General features: G+C 35.8%; 1 protein-coding gene across 3 annotated transcripts in view; it reads left to right on the top strand.

Moving 5' to 3' along the window:
- The window catches only part of tspan4a (tetraspanin 4a), a 160,386-nt gene that overhangs the window by 101,922 nt on the left and 44,031 nt on the right, over positions 1-14,433 (top strand). For all 3 annotated transcript variants that reach the window (XM_055036884.1, XM_055036883.1, XM_055036885.1), the window contains one exon: positions 1,885-2,076. In XM_055036884.1, coding sequence (XP_054892859.1) covers positions 1,885-2,076 — 192 coding nt within the window. The remainder of the gene's footprint in view (positions 1-1,884; positions 2,077-14,433) is intronic.

Here is a 14,433-nt window from a genome sequence, read left to right on the forward strand (position 1 = left end):
TGTGTGTGCGTGTCTTTGTGTGTGTCTGACACCCTGGATAAGTAAACCGAGAGAGAGAGAATGTGTTGAATGACATGCAAAACCTGTTGATCAATGTGTTCAAGATTCTTTTTTTTATCAACTCAATAAATAAAATAAAAATTCATAGCTATATAAATATATGCAGAAATAAATGAGCTGGAAAAGGGTACAGTGCCTTCTCCGGGGCGAGGAGGGTGTCCTGCTCCAATTGGAGGAGTTCACGTATCTCAGGATCCTTTTCTCCACTAAGGGAAAAATTATCAAATTGATCGACGAGCAAATCGGTGCAGCGTCTGCAGTGAAGCGGGCGCTGTACCGGCCTGACATGGTGAAGAGAGAGATGAGTCAAAAAGTGAAGCTCTTGATTTACCGGTTGATCTAAGTTCTTACCCTAAACTATGATCATGATCTTTGGGTCATGACCGAAAGGCCACAGATACAAGCAGCCGAAATTAGTTTTCTCCATAGGGTGTCTGGGCTGTCCCTTAGAGAGAGAAGCTCAGTCATCCAGGAGGGATTCAGAGTAGAGCCACTGCTCCTTCATGTCAAGAGGAGCCAATTGAGGTGGCTCGGGCAACTGGTTAGGATGCCTCCTGGATGCCTCTCTGGTGAGGTGTTCCTGGGACAACCCACCGGAAGGAGGCCATGGGGAAGACCCTGGACACTCTGGAGAGACTATGTTTCTCAGCTGGCCTGGGATTCCCCAGGAGGAGCTGGAACAAGTGGCTGCTACCCCCATGGATGGATGGATGGATGGATGGATGGATGGATGGATGGATGGATGGATGGATGGATGGATGGATGGATGGATGGATGGATGGATGGATGATGGATGGATGGATGGATGGATGGATGGATGGATGGATGGATGGTGGATGGATGGATGGATGGATGGATGGATGGATGGTGGATGGATGGATGTTCACACATGCGTGACACATATAGCATAATAGAATATAGACAGTGTGGTTATTTTGCTTGGTTAGCTAGCTAGTTTCAAGAAATGTGCTCTTTCGCACCCCGTCCCCGTGCCCACACACACGTAATGGATGTTGACATTCTCCATTATTGACATTTCATCATTGCTGTTGTTGTCATTTTGTTTTAAAAATGTTCTACATATTGTTCTCAAAACATTTAAAAAAGTGAAAAATTAAAATATTTCAAATATGAAACAATTCTAGTGTGAAACACAGTAGAAAATATTATACAAAACAAATCAAAATGACAAAAGTTGCATAAAAACACATTGATTTTACCCCGGGTCAAAAAAGACCCATGGCAGACTGTATAGTCAGTCACTCATCAGAGGGTTGAGTATGAAACCTTTTAATCCCGCATTGCTGTGAACTGAACAGTGACACTGTGAGGAGAATTACTGACTCTTCAGAGTGTGTCATGCTGTCTGTGCAGAAGTGAGATGTTGCAGAAATTCAAAAGATAATTCAGAAGCATAATGTGTTAATTATAAAGAAAACAAGGGTTTGTATGTGTTACATCAATTTTTAAACACACAGTTCTCATGTGCTCATTGTTAGTCATTGGAGAGCAAGCTATTAGTGACTCCATAAGAAGTATGCAGAAGAAGCAAACAATGTATGATACATAAATTTGCAGCTTTACGACAAACCTTTTAACGTTTCTCTTGCAGAAACGCTAAACTCTGTTCTGCTTCTGTTTAAACTCTTTAATTTGCTGGAAACGTGCAAATTAGTTAACTGGGTCTTATACAACATTTTACAAGTAAACAATTATTACTTTTTTTATTTTATTTTCCTCACAATAACATCATATTATTGCTTTCTTTGCCATCTTTAAGCAGACTTATTAACAACGATGTGTCTCTTTGGGTTTCGTCTGCAGTTGGGAGGATGTGGCATCCTGGGGGTCGGAATCTGGCTCTCGGTCACCCAGGGAAACTTTGCCACGTTGTCATCATCCCTTCCCTCTCTGTCGGCAGCCAATCTGCTCATCGCAGTGGGGACAATCACCATGGTGATCGGATGTCTGGGCTGTGTGGGAGCTGTCAAAGAAAGCCGCCCTCTGCTGCTGGCGGTGAGTTATTTCCTTTAAATGGCTACTGGCTTTACACCTCAGGTCATTGAGGTCATGATGACATTTTCAATTTGTGTTTTGTTGTTAATGGTGTGACAAACACTGTCACTAACTTTTTGTGAAGCAGCAAGCACTGACACTTCTCATCTGGCATGATTGTATGTTTTTAGTCGATTCTGACTCACTGGTGACTACACAAGTATCAATTTAAGAAAACCTTTTTATTTACTGCTATAATCAGCTACAATGAAAGCTATATTGAAAACATTCATTCCAAGAATGACAGTTCTATAAAGCAGAATTGGATGTTTATGATTTCCTCTGGTTACCATTGCAGTGAAATAAAAAAAAGGGGAAAACAGTGAAAGCACAAACATAAATTATGTCACAAATCTCAAAAGGGAAAACTCTAAGTAATTTGGTTTTAGTTTTTAGTATATCCTAAAACTAAAACTTGATTACCTTGATTACCTTTTTTAACATTGGTAAAAAAAAAACATTGCTTTGATTTTCTTGAAATCCCTTTATTTTCTGTTACTTTTCAAACTATTGTCTCTCTCAAGGAACCTGAAGGAGCATCTTTCATTTCATATGAAAATATGATTATATTTAATTCATGAAGCTAAATTTACTGAGAAGTGTTTTCATTTCTTAGGAAAAACTAGTCATTTGCAGGTCAAATATCAAAGAAAATCAGAAACTGATACTGACAAAAAAAAAAAGTCTAATTAGTGCATTTCCAGCAATATTCTGTCAGATGACAACTGCTTCATTCCAGTATTATAGACCTATTATTGCATTTAACAAAAGAAAAGAAAAAAACAAATCAAAAAACAAGCAACTATTCTTGGTACATTCTTAATATTATAAACAGCATGTGTGCACACTTGTTACAACAGTGCACTTTTGGACAACACCAGTTTTTTTTTGGATCATTAATCGCAAATTACTGATTTGTCCTTCACTTTTTGCTACAGGGAAGCTTTACAGAAGAGATTTTCTCAGGAAATCCTTCAGCTTCATCATTAGCAATAAACTCACACTAAATCAAACCAAGCTTTCCCTGGCTTTTTTATTTTAATAGGTTTCCTACAAGATGAATATCACATTAGTGGGAATATTGTTTCAAATATATATTGTGCATAAGAAAGTTATATCTACTATTCAGAAACATGCTGTTTTAGTTCCTTAGCTTCAGGGTGTGTAACTAAGAATTGAAGAACTTTCTACTAAAAAATGTTTGTTTGACAAGAACATCTGTTTTCTTGGTCCTCTGGGTGAAAACTTTGCAACTTATGAGCCATGTGGGGTGTGGACTTGTTCTCACCTCTGAAACCCATCTGACACGATGACTCTTTTTGGAAATATTTTCCCAGTTGTCTCTTTTTGTTTGTTTGTGCCAGCTGTTAAGAATTATGTGGAAATTGAAGCACAGCAGAAAATAAAATAAAAAAAACATCCATGCAACATGAACTGTTCTCAAAAGTCATTTCATAAGACTTTGCACCAGCTGTGCTGGATCAGATTATTGACATAATGGTTTAGTTGAATATAATTAAGTCCAACATTGTGTAACAGTGATAGAAAAGAAGTTAAAATTGTGCAGGGAAATAAAACAAATATGAGGTTTCTGAGACTGAGTATCTGTATTATCTGCTTTCACAATCCACGATATACTTTCTGTAGCAATCAGACAAATTTACTGTGCTGTGTCTAAATGAAAGGAACATCCTCTCAATTAATGAGTGACAGATGTGTTTGTTCTTAATGCAAATTGAAAAGAGGTTCTTACTTCAAATACCAAAGTTAATTTACATTTTGATCACTGACGAGGGAATCTCAGGTCTGCAAGAGATATAACATATGAGATATTCCTATTTTACTCTTTGTTGGAAAATGTATAACTTTAAAAAGTCTTTCAATTTGTATAATTAGACATTAGTTTCTCATTTACACTGAACAAAATGGCATGGCAGTTCTGTGATCCAGACAAGTTTGAACACATTTTTGGCAACAAAGTCAATTTAACTCTGCACTCATATTTTTAGCATATATTAAATCATTTCCTTATGTAACCTCATTATTAATGTTCAGCAGTAATGCAGCAGAAACCTTTGATTAAGTTTTCTGTGATAAAGCTAGAGATATACAGTTTCAGTTGGGAAACTCTCTCCCCCAAAAAGAGCTTTAAAATGTATAAAACGGCTCATGATCTAGTTAATTTACTTCAAACTAGAAAGGGAATGTTTAAATTGTATGTCTCATGAATATTTTTACCGGTTTAATCAGTTTCAAGTACAGTTTGCCAATATTTTTCCAGTAGTGGCTCTAACATGAAAACTTCTCACAGATTTGACACAGTACAAGGTTGCCAAAACCTGCAAATTTCAGTATGCTTGTAGAATATTAAATATATTTTTAGCAGGTATGTTCTCTTTTATTAAGTACAGTAATTAGGCAATCCAACATTAGAATATGCATGCATCCTTCAAAAATAAATCTAATTCAAATAAAGAAATAAGATATTACAGATTAAACATAACATTTATCAAAAGAAATTTGTAGCTGCATAAATGTACAAAACCTTTTTCAAAAATATTGTTAATATAACCTTTGATTTGGTTTCAGCATTCAGTCTTGTAAAGTTCACACTTCAATTGTAGAAAACCTGATGAGCTTGAAATAAAATTGTAAGAAAGTAGATGTACAGTGCTTTGATTGCAATTAGCAAGCATTCTGAATATAAAACTTATTTTAGATCCAAAGGTCTTTTTAAGTTTTGACTACTTCAACAAACACAAACACACATACACACAATTTAATTATGGTACTTTAATTGGTTACATCTGCTTTCCCTGTATTTCTAGCCAAAGGATAATTGCTACTCCAGGCAGGAATGTGTGAAAGCACTGGCAGTTTGCTAAAAAAAAATTCTATGTTATTATTTACAAACCTGGTTCAGGCCATTACACAAAACATATGATTCTGTTTGGCTTTATAAGTCCTGATGAACTTTGAATTGAAATGATGAACTCTTTAAACTGGTGTTGTGGACTCAACTGAGCATCAATACCATCACTATTTAGGATGCTGAGCTGCATCTACCAGCTCTACTTATACAAATTAAATTAGACTGAAGCAAAGCTGTATTTGGATTATTTATGACTTAAGCATTTGTCAAGTTTCAATGTTTTACTAAATAAATGTTTAAATGTGTAATCTCTTTTAGCCGAATGCTAAAGTTCGATGTTAACCGGCCTTAGATGTTTAACTGATCCCCAGTAACTCCTTTACATCTGGTAGAAAATTGTATATTTATTCAAAAAGGCATATTTTCTTTTACTCTTATTAGTATTCTTAAGTTACCTATACTTTATATTAATAAATTACACCAAACTGTATGGCAAATTAAAAACCCCTGTACACTGTTAGGTGGAAGCAGGAATCATTGGGGAGCTCTAAACTTCTCTGGAAAACATCACAGTAAGTGGTGAAATGGGTAATTAAAGTCATGTTTTACTCCATTAAATTGAGACAGTCGATACCGGACCAAGTCAAAGGGTACAAAGGTGCTGTGACAGGTTGTATTACCCAATCTTCCCACAAATTGGACATAAACATGAGATCACTGCGATGGAAGCAGACTGGCCACACCAAGAAAAGTCTGGGTGTAAAAACAGAAGATATGAAAATCACTTCTTAGGTTTTCCACTACATAGACTATAGGCAGAAGGAGCCAAAAAGATATTGAAGGTATTGATTTTTGAGGCGCTTCTCGACTACGTGCCCAACCTGACTGGCTCACCCATCTTACTGATTTGTCAACACACCCAAAGCCACTGTAGTTTTGAAACTGCGTGGAAATTACAGCACAGGATGAACAAAAAGGAATCAATCGCTGCACCTGGTCTTTGATTATCGCTCTCCCTGAAGCTCTGCTGAAACATCAATCTCAGCTAAAGTGGGACATCAACACAGTTGGCCACACGGCTCATAACATAAATACCTGTGGTGCATGCAAAGAGGCTTTGAGGGTTTAATATGAATTTTTATAATGTGTGCAATCTTTATTTTGTCTTTATGGGCCAATAAAAGCCACTTCTGCCAAGATATAGAGCTTATTTAAATGTAAATATTGAAACACATAATAAATATGTTGTCCCAAATGACTAATTGCAACATTGATTTTAGAGCTGTGAACCGCTGTTTCACTATAAAACTCATGGATATACTTCGCAAAAGAAGAAAAAAATATATATATAGCAGTGTTCTGTTTCTCCAGAGTTGATGTCCTGCAGCTTTATGTTCCTCCCTGAAGGCGTCAGTTAGAAATAGACCAGCTGTGGCTCATTAACTCTCATCGAACAGAAAGCGTAATGAAACAAAAACCTGCAGGACACCAGCTCACCACAACAAGAACCCTCGGCTTTAAAAAGCACCACTTTGATTCTCCTCTAATGCAGTAGCATAATCACACACTTCATTACCAATGTCAGAATTATCTGTCTAGAATTCAAATGTCTTTGTTTGGGTTAAATTCTTTGTATTATGCAGTTATGAAAAAATGACAGAGGTCTTGAGGTCAAAAGAGAACCATTTATGTTTTTTGCTTGCTCACAATTCCCACACAGTCAGAAAACTACTCATTTAGTCAAGGAGACATAGGGATGTTATTGTGATCAAATGTTTCATCTTATTATTACATTTTCAGATTAAACTAGTACATAAACCAAAATGATTGAACATTTACCATAAGTAAGCCCCATCCGATTACACTGATTAAATAAAGTTAGCAATTTATTTACAAAGACTTACAGAGGTGCAAAATGTCCAGGATAGAAAAAGAAATCTACAAAAACAAAGCAACATCTTAAAGACAAACCGAGGTCAAAATGACAAAAGTAAACTATTCTCCTAGATGCAGTGCTCTTCTACCTGTGTGAAAATATTGAAACTCAAAGACAAGCATGAAAGCTAAATCTAAGACTTTCTACTCAAAAGAAATTGGTCCCTGCAGCCTTCAGTGTTTCTGCTGCTCTGGGGAAAGACGATAGAAGCACTACTCAAAAGTGTTTTATTATTTTAGCATTAAAAGCTGATATGGCACACAATTCTTTAATTGAAAAACTGAATTCTGGTAGCATAAAGTGTATCCCAAAAATATTAATTAAATAATATTTTTTTAAGTTGGAAAAAAGACTTCTTGCACTTTGATTAAAAGAAAAAAACACATGCATGTGCCTAGCTATGCAAATTAGCCTGCCAGTCAGAGTCTTTATAGAATTTGAATGACAGAAAACAAAGCAAAATTATATGCATGTCAGTTGAAACAATGGACAGGATTATAAAACTGCCTCAAAGATGGTGAATCAATAGATTGGTAAAAGATAATTTCTTACAGTCTGCAGTTAAAGGAATATGTCCAGTTAAACCAACAAAGACATCAAAGCGTCAGGAGAACGATGTGCCTAGAAAACAGAAAATACACAACAAAAGAAGTGAAAGACAAATTGCAGAAACACGAGTCAACTTGTGACCAAGTTGTAAAAAATCTGCACGGACACGGGATTTAAATGGATAAGAAACAATTGCAAACTATTATTGCCGCCTAAATAGAAGGAATCAAGGAACCAGGGGGGACAGAGAAGTATTCATGGACTGTGGCTGACTGTGACATATTTCAAATCCTCATTGGTAAAGGACATGATGCTGAAATGTGTGGGGGTTTTTTTCATCCCAATTAATCAAACTCACTTCCACAGCCACTGATAATCTGGGACACGTGTGGTAAAGAAGCAGAGCAGATGGTTGTCATTACCTTTGCAGGAAAAGCACAGCTATAGACTGAAATTTTAAGAACTTCTTATTGTATCCACTGTTATCCACTTATTTGAGATCAGGCTGATGGAGCCACGTCTCCATATGAAAGTAGAAAATAATGTTACTGCATGTTACTGAGAAAAGATTGCCAACATTTTCCTTCAAGAAATTAAGGTGACTTCATGGCCATTAACCAGTCCAGATTATAGTTCATTTATTGTGGAAAGTAAAAATAGATACACATTTTTAATTACTGTTGCAGAATGGTCCCTGACCTGCCTGAATTATGAAGAATGCTGTTTCATTACCAAAGTTCATGTCTCATACTTGCAAAGCTATTTTGACTTTTTTTTTGTTTGCTTGATCTGAAAAAAAAAAAAAATTCCATTAATTTTAACATCATGACTTTTTTTATTGATGTTCTACAAAGCCAGACTATTCAGCCAGAAAATCCTCAGAGTAGTGAGCCCTTATGTTATGACAGGGGTTATATTCAAAAACACATGCACACACATGTGCTTTGACCGTGTACGAATTATACACAAATATTCACAAGTTGATTCACAGAAAGAGCACATCCTGCTGTTGAGGTAGCCAGAGAAAAACAAAAGTGCTGCCGGCGTTGGAAAAACAGGTCTGTAAAACTGCCAGATGGGATCCAGGATCCAGCGCTTCTCATTTCAGACCCTCGGAGGCATAAAATCTTGGAGGAGCATGCAGAGAGCACTCAAAGGTCTTCTCTAAAGAAGACCTCACACTCTAACACAGCACAGGAACACAAACCAGAGAAAAAAGAAAATCCCCTACTAAAACAGGCCTATTTCATAATCTTTTTATTAGACAATTTTTTTAGATGTGTACATAATCATTAAAAATTATACTCCCAGCTGCTTTACTTTTGAGAATACATTATGGGTTGTTGTACCTTTTTTAAATGTGGGTAGTCATTAAAGTACATAATTGTTGGCTCCAGAAAAACAGATGAATATTCATTAATCTACATCATCGCTTCCTCTGAAGAAGAGAGTTCCATATTTTTTAAGTTTTATGTCCTTTGAGATCTTTCTTAAAGTTTTAAGAACCCACAACAAGCCAATAAAGTTGAGCAACAAGCCACATCCTTTGGAGTGAATGTGAATTCCCACTTCTGTCCTCATCAAGTTTTAGTAGGGCACTGCTGAGAGCATCTTGACAAGTGGCTTCACATCCTGCAGCAACTGCAAGGAGACTGTCTGACAATGTAGTGAAAATGGCTGGGAAAGTCTTTAGGAACTCATTCCCCTCCTTAGAGACTGTTTTCAAGGACAAATGACAGAAGAAAATTCCCTGCAATCTGTCCAGTGTATACTTTAAATAAGTCATTGGCAACACTTTATTACTGAAGCCCTTGGTTTCCCTTTAATTTTAAATAATTCTCAACTCTTTGGAACATACAGATGTTATGGTTCTGTCATTGTGATTTATTTTAGGGTAGCATTCAGGGGCCTCTATACTAGAAAAACACAAATTCTTCAGAATAATTTGTAAAAGATCTGAGACTTTGTGAACATTAATGTGATATAATATAGCATTAATCTCGTTACAGCCTGTAATGCTATTTCCTGGCTTCATTACAATTCCCAAAAATACAAGTTTCCTTTGACACAAACTTCAAGTTGAAAGTTTTGCAAAAATAAAACTTATGGTAATATATTTAATCTTTTTGTATGTCTGGCACACAAAGAATTTTCTCAGGAAAGTCTTGTAAGGGAACAGCTTAATAATTAATTGTTCCAAAAATATATTTTCACCCTCTGGGTGGGAAATTACAAAATTACATTACTTAGAAAGAAACTGTTCAGTCGTGCTGCTCTTGATTTAATTGTTATATTGTGATTGCTTTCATTATTGCCATCCAAACGCCTGTGTCTCACAAAGGGATTTTTTTAATCATTTACAGTCAGTTCATGCAGCTTCTTTGATAATAAAAAGCCATTCAATGCAGCAGCTTGGAATTCCTTAAGCTGATTGGATAGCTTTCCTCTAGTACATTATAAAACCTGAATGTCATCCATGGCTCTATTTTCTCAAACCCAGAGGAGTTAAATTCCCTATAAAGAGCAAAATAATGGGAAATATTCGGCGCACCACAGGGGTTGAAACTGTTTGTTTTCCAAGTGGTAGTAGCAGTTCTCATACTTACAATGTCTTTTTACTCTGGGGTGTAAGTAATTAAAACTCTGGAACGAGCTGGAAAAAAACTGCAAACAATTTACATTAGTCCAACTTTATTTTATTCCCTGCTTGGTTAAAAACAATGGAACTGTCTCAAACTCACAGCTTGGAGGTCCAGCAGAACTTTATTACTAGGATTTGTTGCCCTCTGAGTTTGAAAATGTACATAGATTTCAATTTATAAACTTCAATTCAATGGAGTAATGTCCACCAGTAGCAGTTAATAAGCCAATGTACTATGTAAATGTACTATCTTCAACCTATTTAATTAAAAGCGAGAAAGTCAGCAGTTAACATGCTCAGGGAGGTCAATATTTAGCAAAATCAGAGCCAGATGTTTCATTTAGGGGTTATTTAAGAACCTGAGCCAAAAGGAGAGTGAGTTCTTGTGATCGAGATCCAAGCTAATTAAAAAAATGAATGTTGTTGCCCTGATTTAATAAATGAATCATTGATTTTTGTTCATTAGTGAACACACAGCTTAGGTAAAAGATACATTACTGCCCAAATTTTGGAACAAAGAAGTACATTATTGTGAAGTGTAACGTAAAGGATACATTGCTCTCATATTTATTTCAAAAATAATAATCTAAAAAGAGTGACAGGCATCGACACTGATACTCTGATTCTCTCCCAAAAAAATCAAAAATTCAAGAGTCCATTAATCAGTTATGTAGAGTTGTTAGTGATCACAGCAAACCTGCTGTAGCAAAATTTGTGGAGATTTTTAACTGAATTCGGTTATAAAACTGTTTTCCAAGATGAGATATGTTCTGTCATCTGTAAATAGAAAAAAATTATGGCACACCTTCAAATCTATCATGAGTCCGCCATCTACCTATATTAACAGGCTGGGGAAGAATTTATCTCATTTGAATGTATCGATTGGGGGAACTCAGTATTAATAGGAGAAGGAAAGGGCTGCAGATCTACAACTTAGCCTGAAAAACATTATGGTTGCACATTTGTATGTGCAAAAAGATAAATTTATGGGATAAACCAACTGTGAAAAATTGTGCTCTGGTCAGATGAGGCCAAGCCTGAAATTTTTCTCCCACATACACGAAACTACATGAAGTGGAAAACTAACTTTGCACATCAAGTGGATGTCAGTTTTGAGATATGTAGAATTTGTAGAGGCATACCCTGTGTTTATCGATTCAGGATGTCCGAATCAATGACCAACTCTTCAAATGCTTATTCTTTCTAAAAATAATTTTCTTTCTACTTCACAACTAAGCTTTGTGGGTCTTTTGCAGAAAATCTATTTACAAAACAATTTGACATTTGCATACATTTGATCCTAATACATTTAGTCACATGTTGGTTTATAAACTTATGTTATTGACAGGACAAACATCATGCTAGCTGCTCCTATGGTAACTCCTGTTGTCAGTTTATTTTTGACTTTTTCTTATTTTAGCAGCATGCAAGAAAACAGCAGAATCCAAAGGAAAGCTTCTGATGCCTACGGCCAACACAAGCCTGATGTTATTTTTTTTTTCCTTCACACAATAGAATCACAAAAAGGCAAAATGTCATGTATCAGACATGACTTTTCCACTGGGTTCTTTTCATGTCTGGACTACAAATGTCAGTTATCTCCAGACAGGTAAAACCGTTAAGAGTTTTTATTCAATACTGACATGGTATGGCCTATAATTGGGCTTTTAAAACCACATTAGAGCATATGTCTATCGTTTAACTGAAACACCTGAAAATTTCATCCACAGACAGTAAAGCTTGTGATGATATTAGAATATATTTTCAGATGTTTTTTCTTTTTTTTTAGAGCATCTGAAAAGATCAAGGGTGAGTCAAACACAGCGTGGGTTTTACGCTGCTATTGTCTTGTTACCGAGTTGTTCTCTTGCCTTGCAGCGTTGTCACTGAGGCTTTCATCCTTTCCACATGAAGTGATTCATTCATGCAGGGGCAGCCAAAAAGACCTTGGGGGCCTTTGACAGCCCTGCTCCATGCCAGACCTGTGAAGTAGCAACAGTCAAATCCACTGTCAAGGAAAAGCCTGGAATACACAAAGGACACAATGACATGATACCCTTGAAAAACGAAAAAAAAAAAAAAAAAGACAAAAACACATCTTAGACTGAAATCCACTTGACCCTCTTTTTGTGTTTTCCTGCTTCTTTGTCTCACTGTTACAACTGAAACATTATTTAACTTAATTTAACTTAACACATTTTTTTTTTCTAACAGCTTTATTTGAAAAAGACCATAAAGTCTGCAGCTACCCTGTTGTAATTCTGGCTATTCAGTTGAAGTAGGACAAAAGGAATGCAATAGTTTACAATGGGTGGGCAAAAAAGTTATTTATTATTTACTATGAACAAAAAGTAGTTGCTGGTGTTGTCAGTCACTTACAGGTTTACAAAACCACATGCAGGTTGCCATAAGCTACCTTCAGGTATAGATTTCTCAAACAGACTAGCAACTGATTAACTGACTCTGTGTCATTTGTCACCTTGTGAGTCAGTCAATGCCATGTGGCGGTGTGATTTACATACTATTTCAAATAGTTCCTGCTGGAGTGAATCCTGTCTAGAGACGTGGAGTGCAAAGTATCTGAAGGTGCTACTAGTAGCAGGTTGAGAGGAGTTCAATGAACTTTTGTTTGCGAGTCTAACCAGTGTAAATAAATCTGTCATAGAATGACATAAATATTTAGCTAATAATAATGCTTCACAAAGGAAAAAGTTTGAACAAGGTCTCCAAAATCACAGAAATATTAAGAGCTGAACAAAATTTTCCAAACATAAACAACAATACATATATGCTTATTTACATTAGAACTGTGATTTAATTAAATTATTTTCAGAGCTGATGAGAGCCTTTGGATACTGCTTGGGTTCTTGTTGAATTTAAATTATTTGAAATGTTAAGCATTTGAGATTTAGTCTTTTGAGACTCACTGTGGTAGAACAAAGTTGTTTAAACAGACGTTACTAAAAAAAGCTTTACGAGTATTGATGAATAAATATTCTGAGCATTAGCTGAAACAAACTGTTTTAATCATTGCACAAATATGACCATGTTCACTGCAAATTGAATAGCTAGAGCTCTGCTACAAATATTGCTTTTATGTCTTTTTAATGGTCTTTAAATGTGTTAGATGATCAAATGATCTTCACATAAACTTTTAGAATACAGCTTGAAAAAAATGGTTTGTCCTTACAAACTGGCCTGAATTATTAATAAGTACTGAGTCTGATTTTCTCTGGCAGCCTCCTGTGCATGATAATGTCAATGAACCACATATAAACTACATTTTCTAGTAGTAACAAAAATACAATATAAATAGTTTGATAACTTGAAACCTGTTAAGATGTTATCATCTTAACATCTTTCATTTAGGATCTGTCAAAGTTACTTGCTCCTTGACTTAATGTTTGAGACTTGTTTGTTTTTTCATGTTCAGTTTCTTTATGGCATAGTTTTTAGTTGCCCTCAACTTCCCTAATCTTGTTACTGCTGCCAAGTCATCACCCACCAATATATAATCTGCTCAGCTGGCTCTGTTCTTTGTCAGATTCTCACTGTTCCCTTCGTGTTTTCTCACCCTATTCAGTTTCCTTTTTGTCTCATTTTGAATGGTTGCCTTGGCAGAATTCTTTGGCGTGACTTCCATCTTCCTTTTTGAAATGAAGAACTCTATCATTGAGCTCTTTGTTGAATTCTGCATGTGGTCCAGTTTTGCTCACATACAGCATCTACAGCGTAATATTGTTTCTTGAATTTTTCCTTCAATCATTTTTAAAAATTGTACAATTTGACCTGAACTTCAGAGTATATTTTGCACACTAATCAATTCTCAAATCATACAGATCAACTGTGTGAATGCCACACACTGAACAAAATCTATCCAAAATGTGTATTACAGTCACACAACGTTTTGAAAAAGACAGAAAATGTCTTATGTTAAATTATTGTCAGTTGTTGTAAGTACTGTATTACTGGGAGCATGAGAGATGGATGTTTCAGTGATCTAACATGTTATGTTGATTAAACACTACACATGAGGCATGTGGTTCGGTCCTTTGAGCCTGTCAGCAGCACTTCAGGAATCTCAGCCCTTGGACACACATTTTGCCAGCCAGGATGAAGAACATATTAATATAACATCAATTTTTAAATTTTGATCTTGCACTGTTGATATGCGTGCACTCCCTATAGACATTACAGGGTGTGATGGAAAACTAAGATAAGAAACAATATTTGGGAGAATGAGTAATACATTTAAAATACAAATTGAATGAAAGTGAAACAAAGTTGTGGTGAGGTGCAGATCTTACCCTATGTGGCTTC

This window comes from Poeciliopsis prolifica, unplaced genomic scaffold, assembly GCF_027474105.1.
Source record: "Poeciliopsis prolifica strain line A6 unplaced genomic scaffold, Auburn_PproV2 SCAFFOLD011, whole genome shotgun sequence".
NCBI lineage: Eukaryota > Metazoa > Chordata > Actinopteri > Cyprinodontiformes > Poeciliidae > Poeciliopsis > Poeciliopsis prolifica.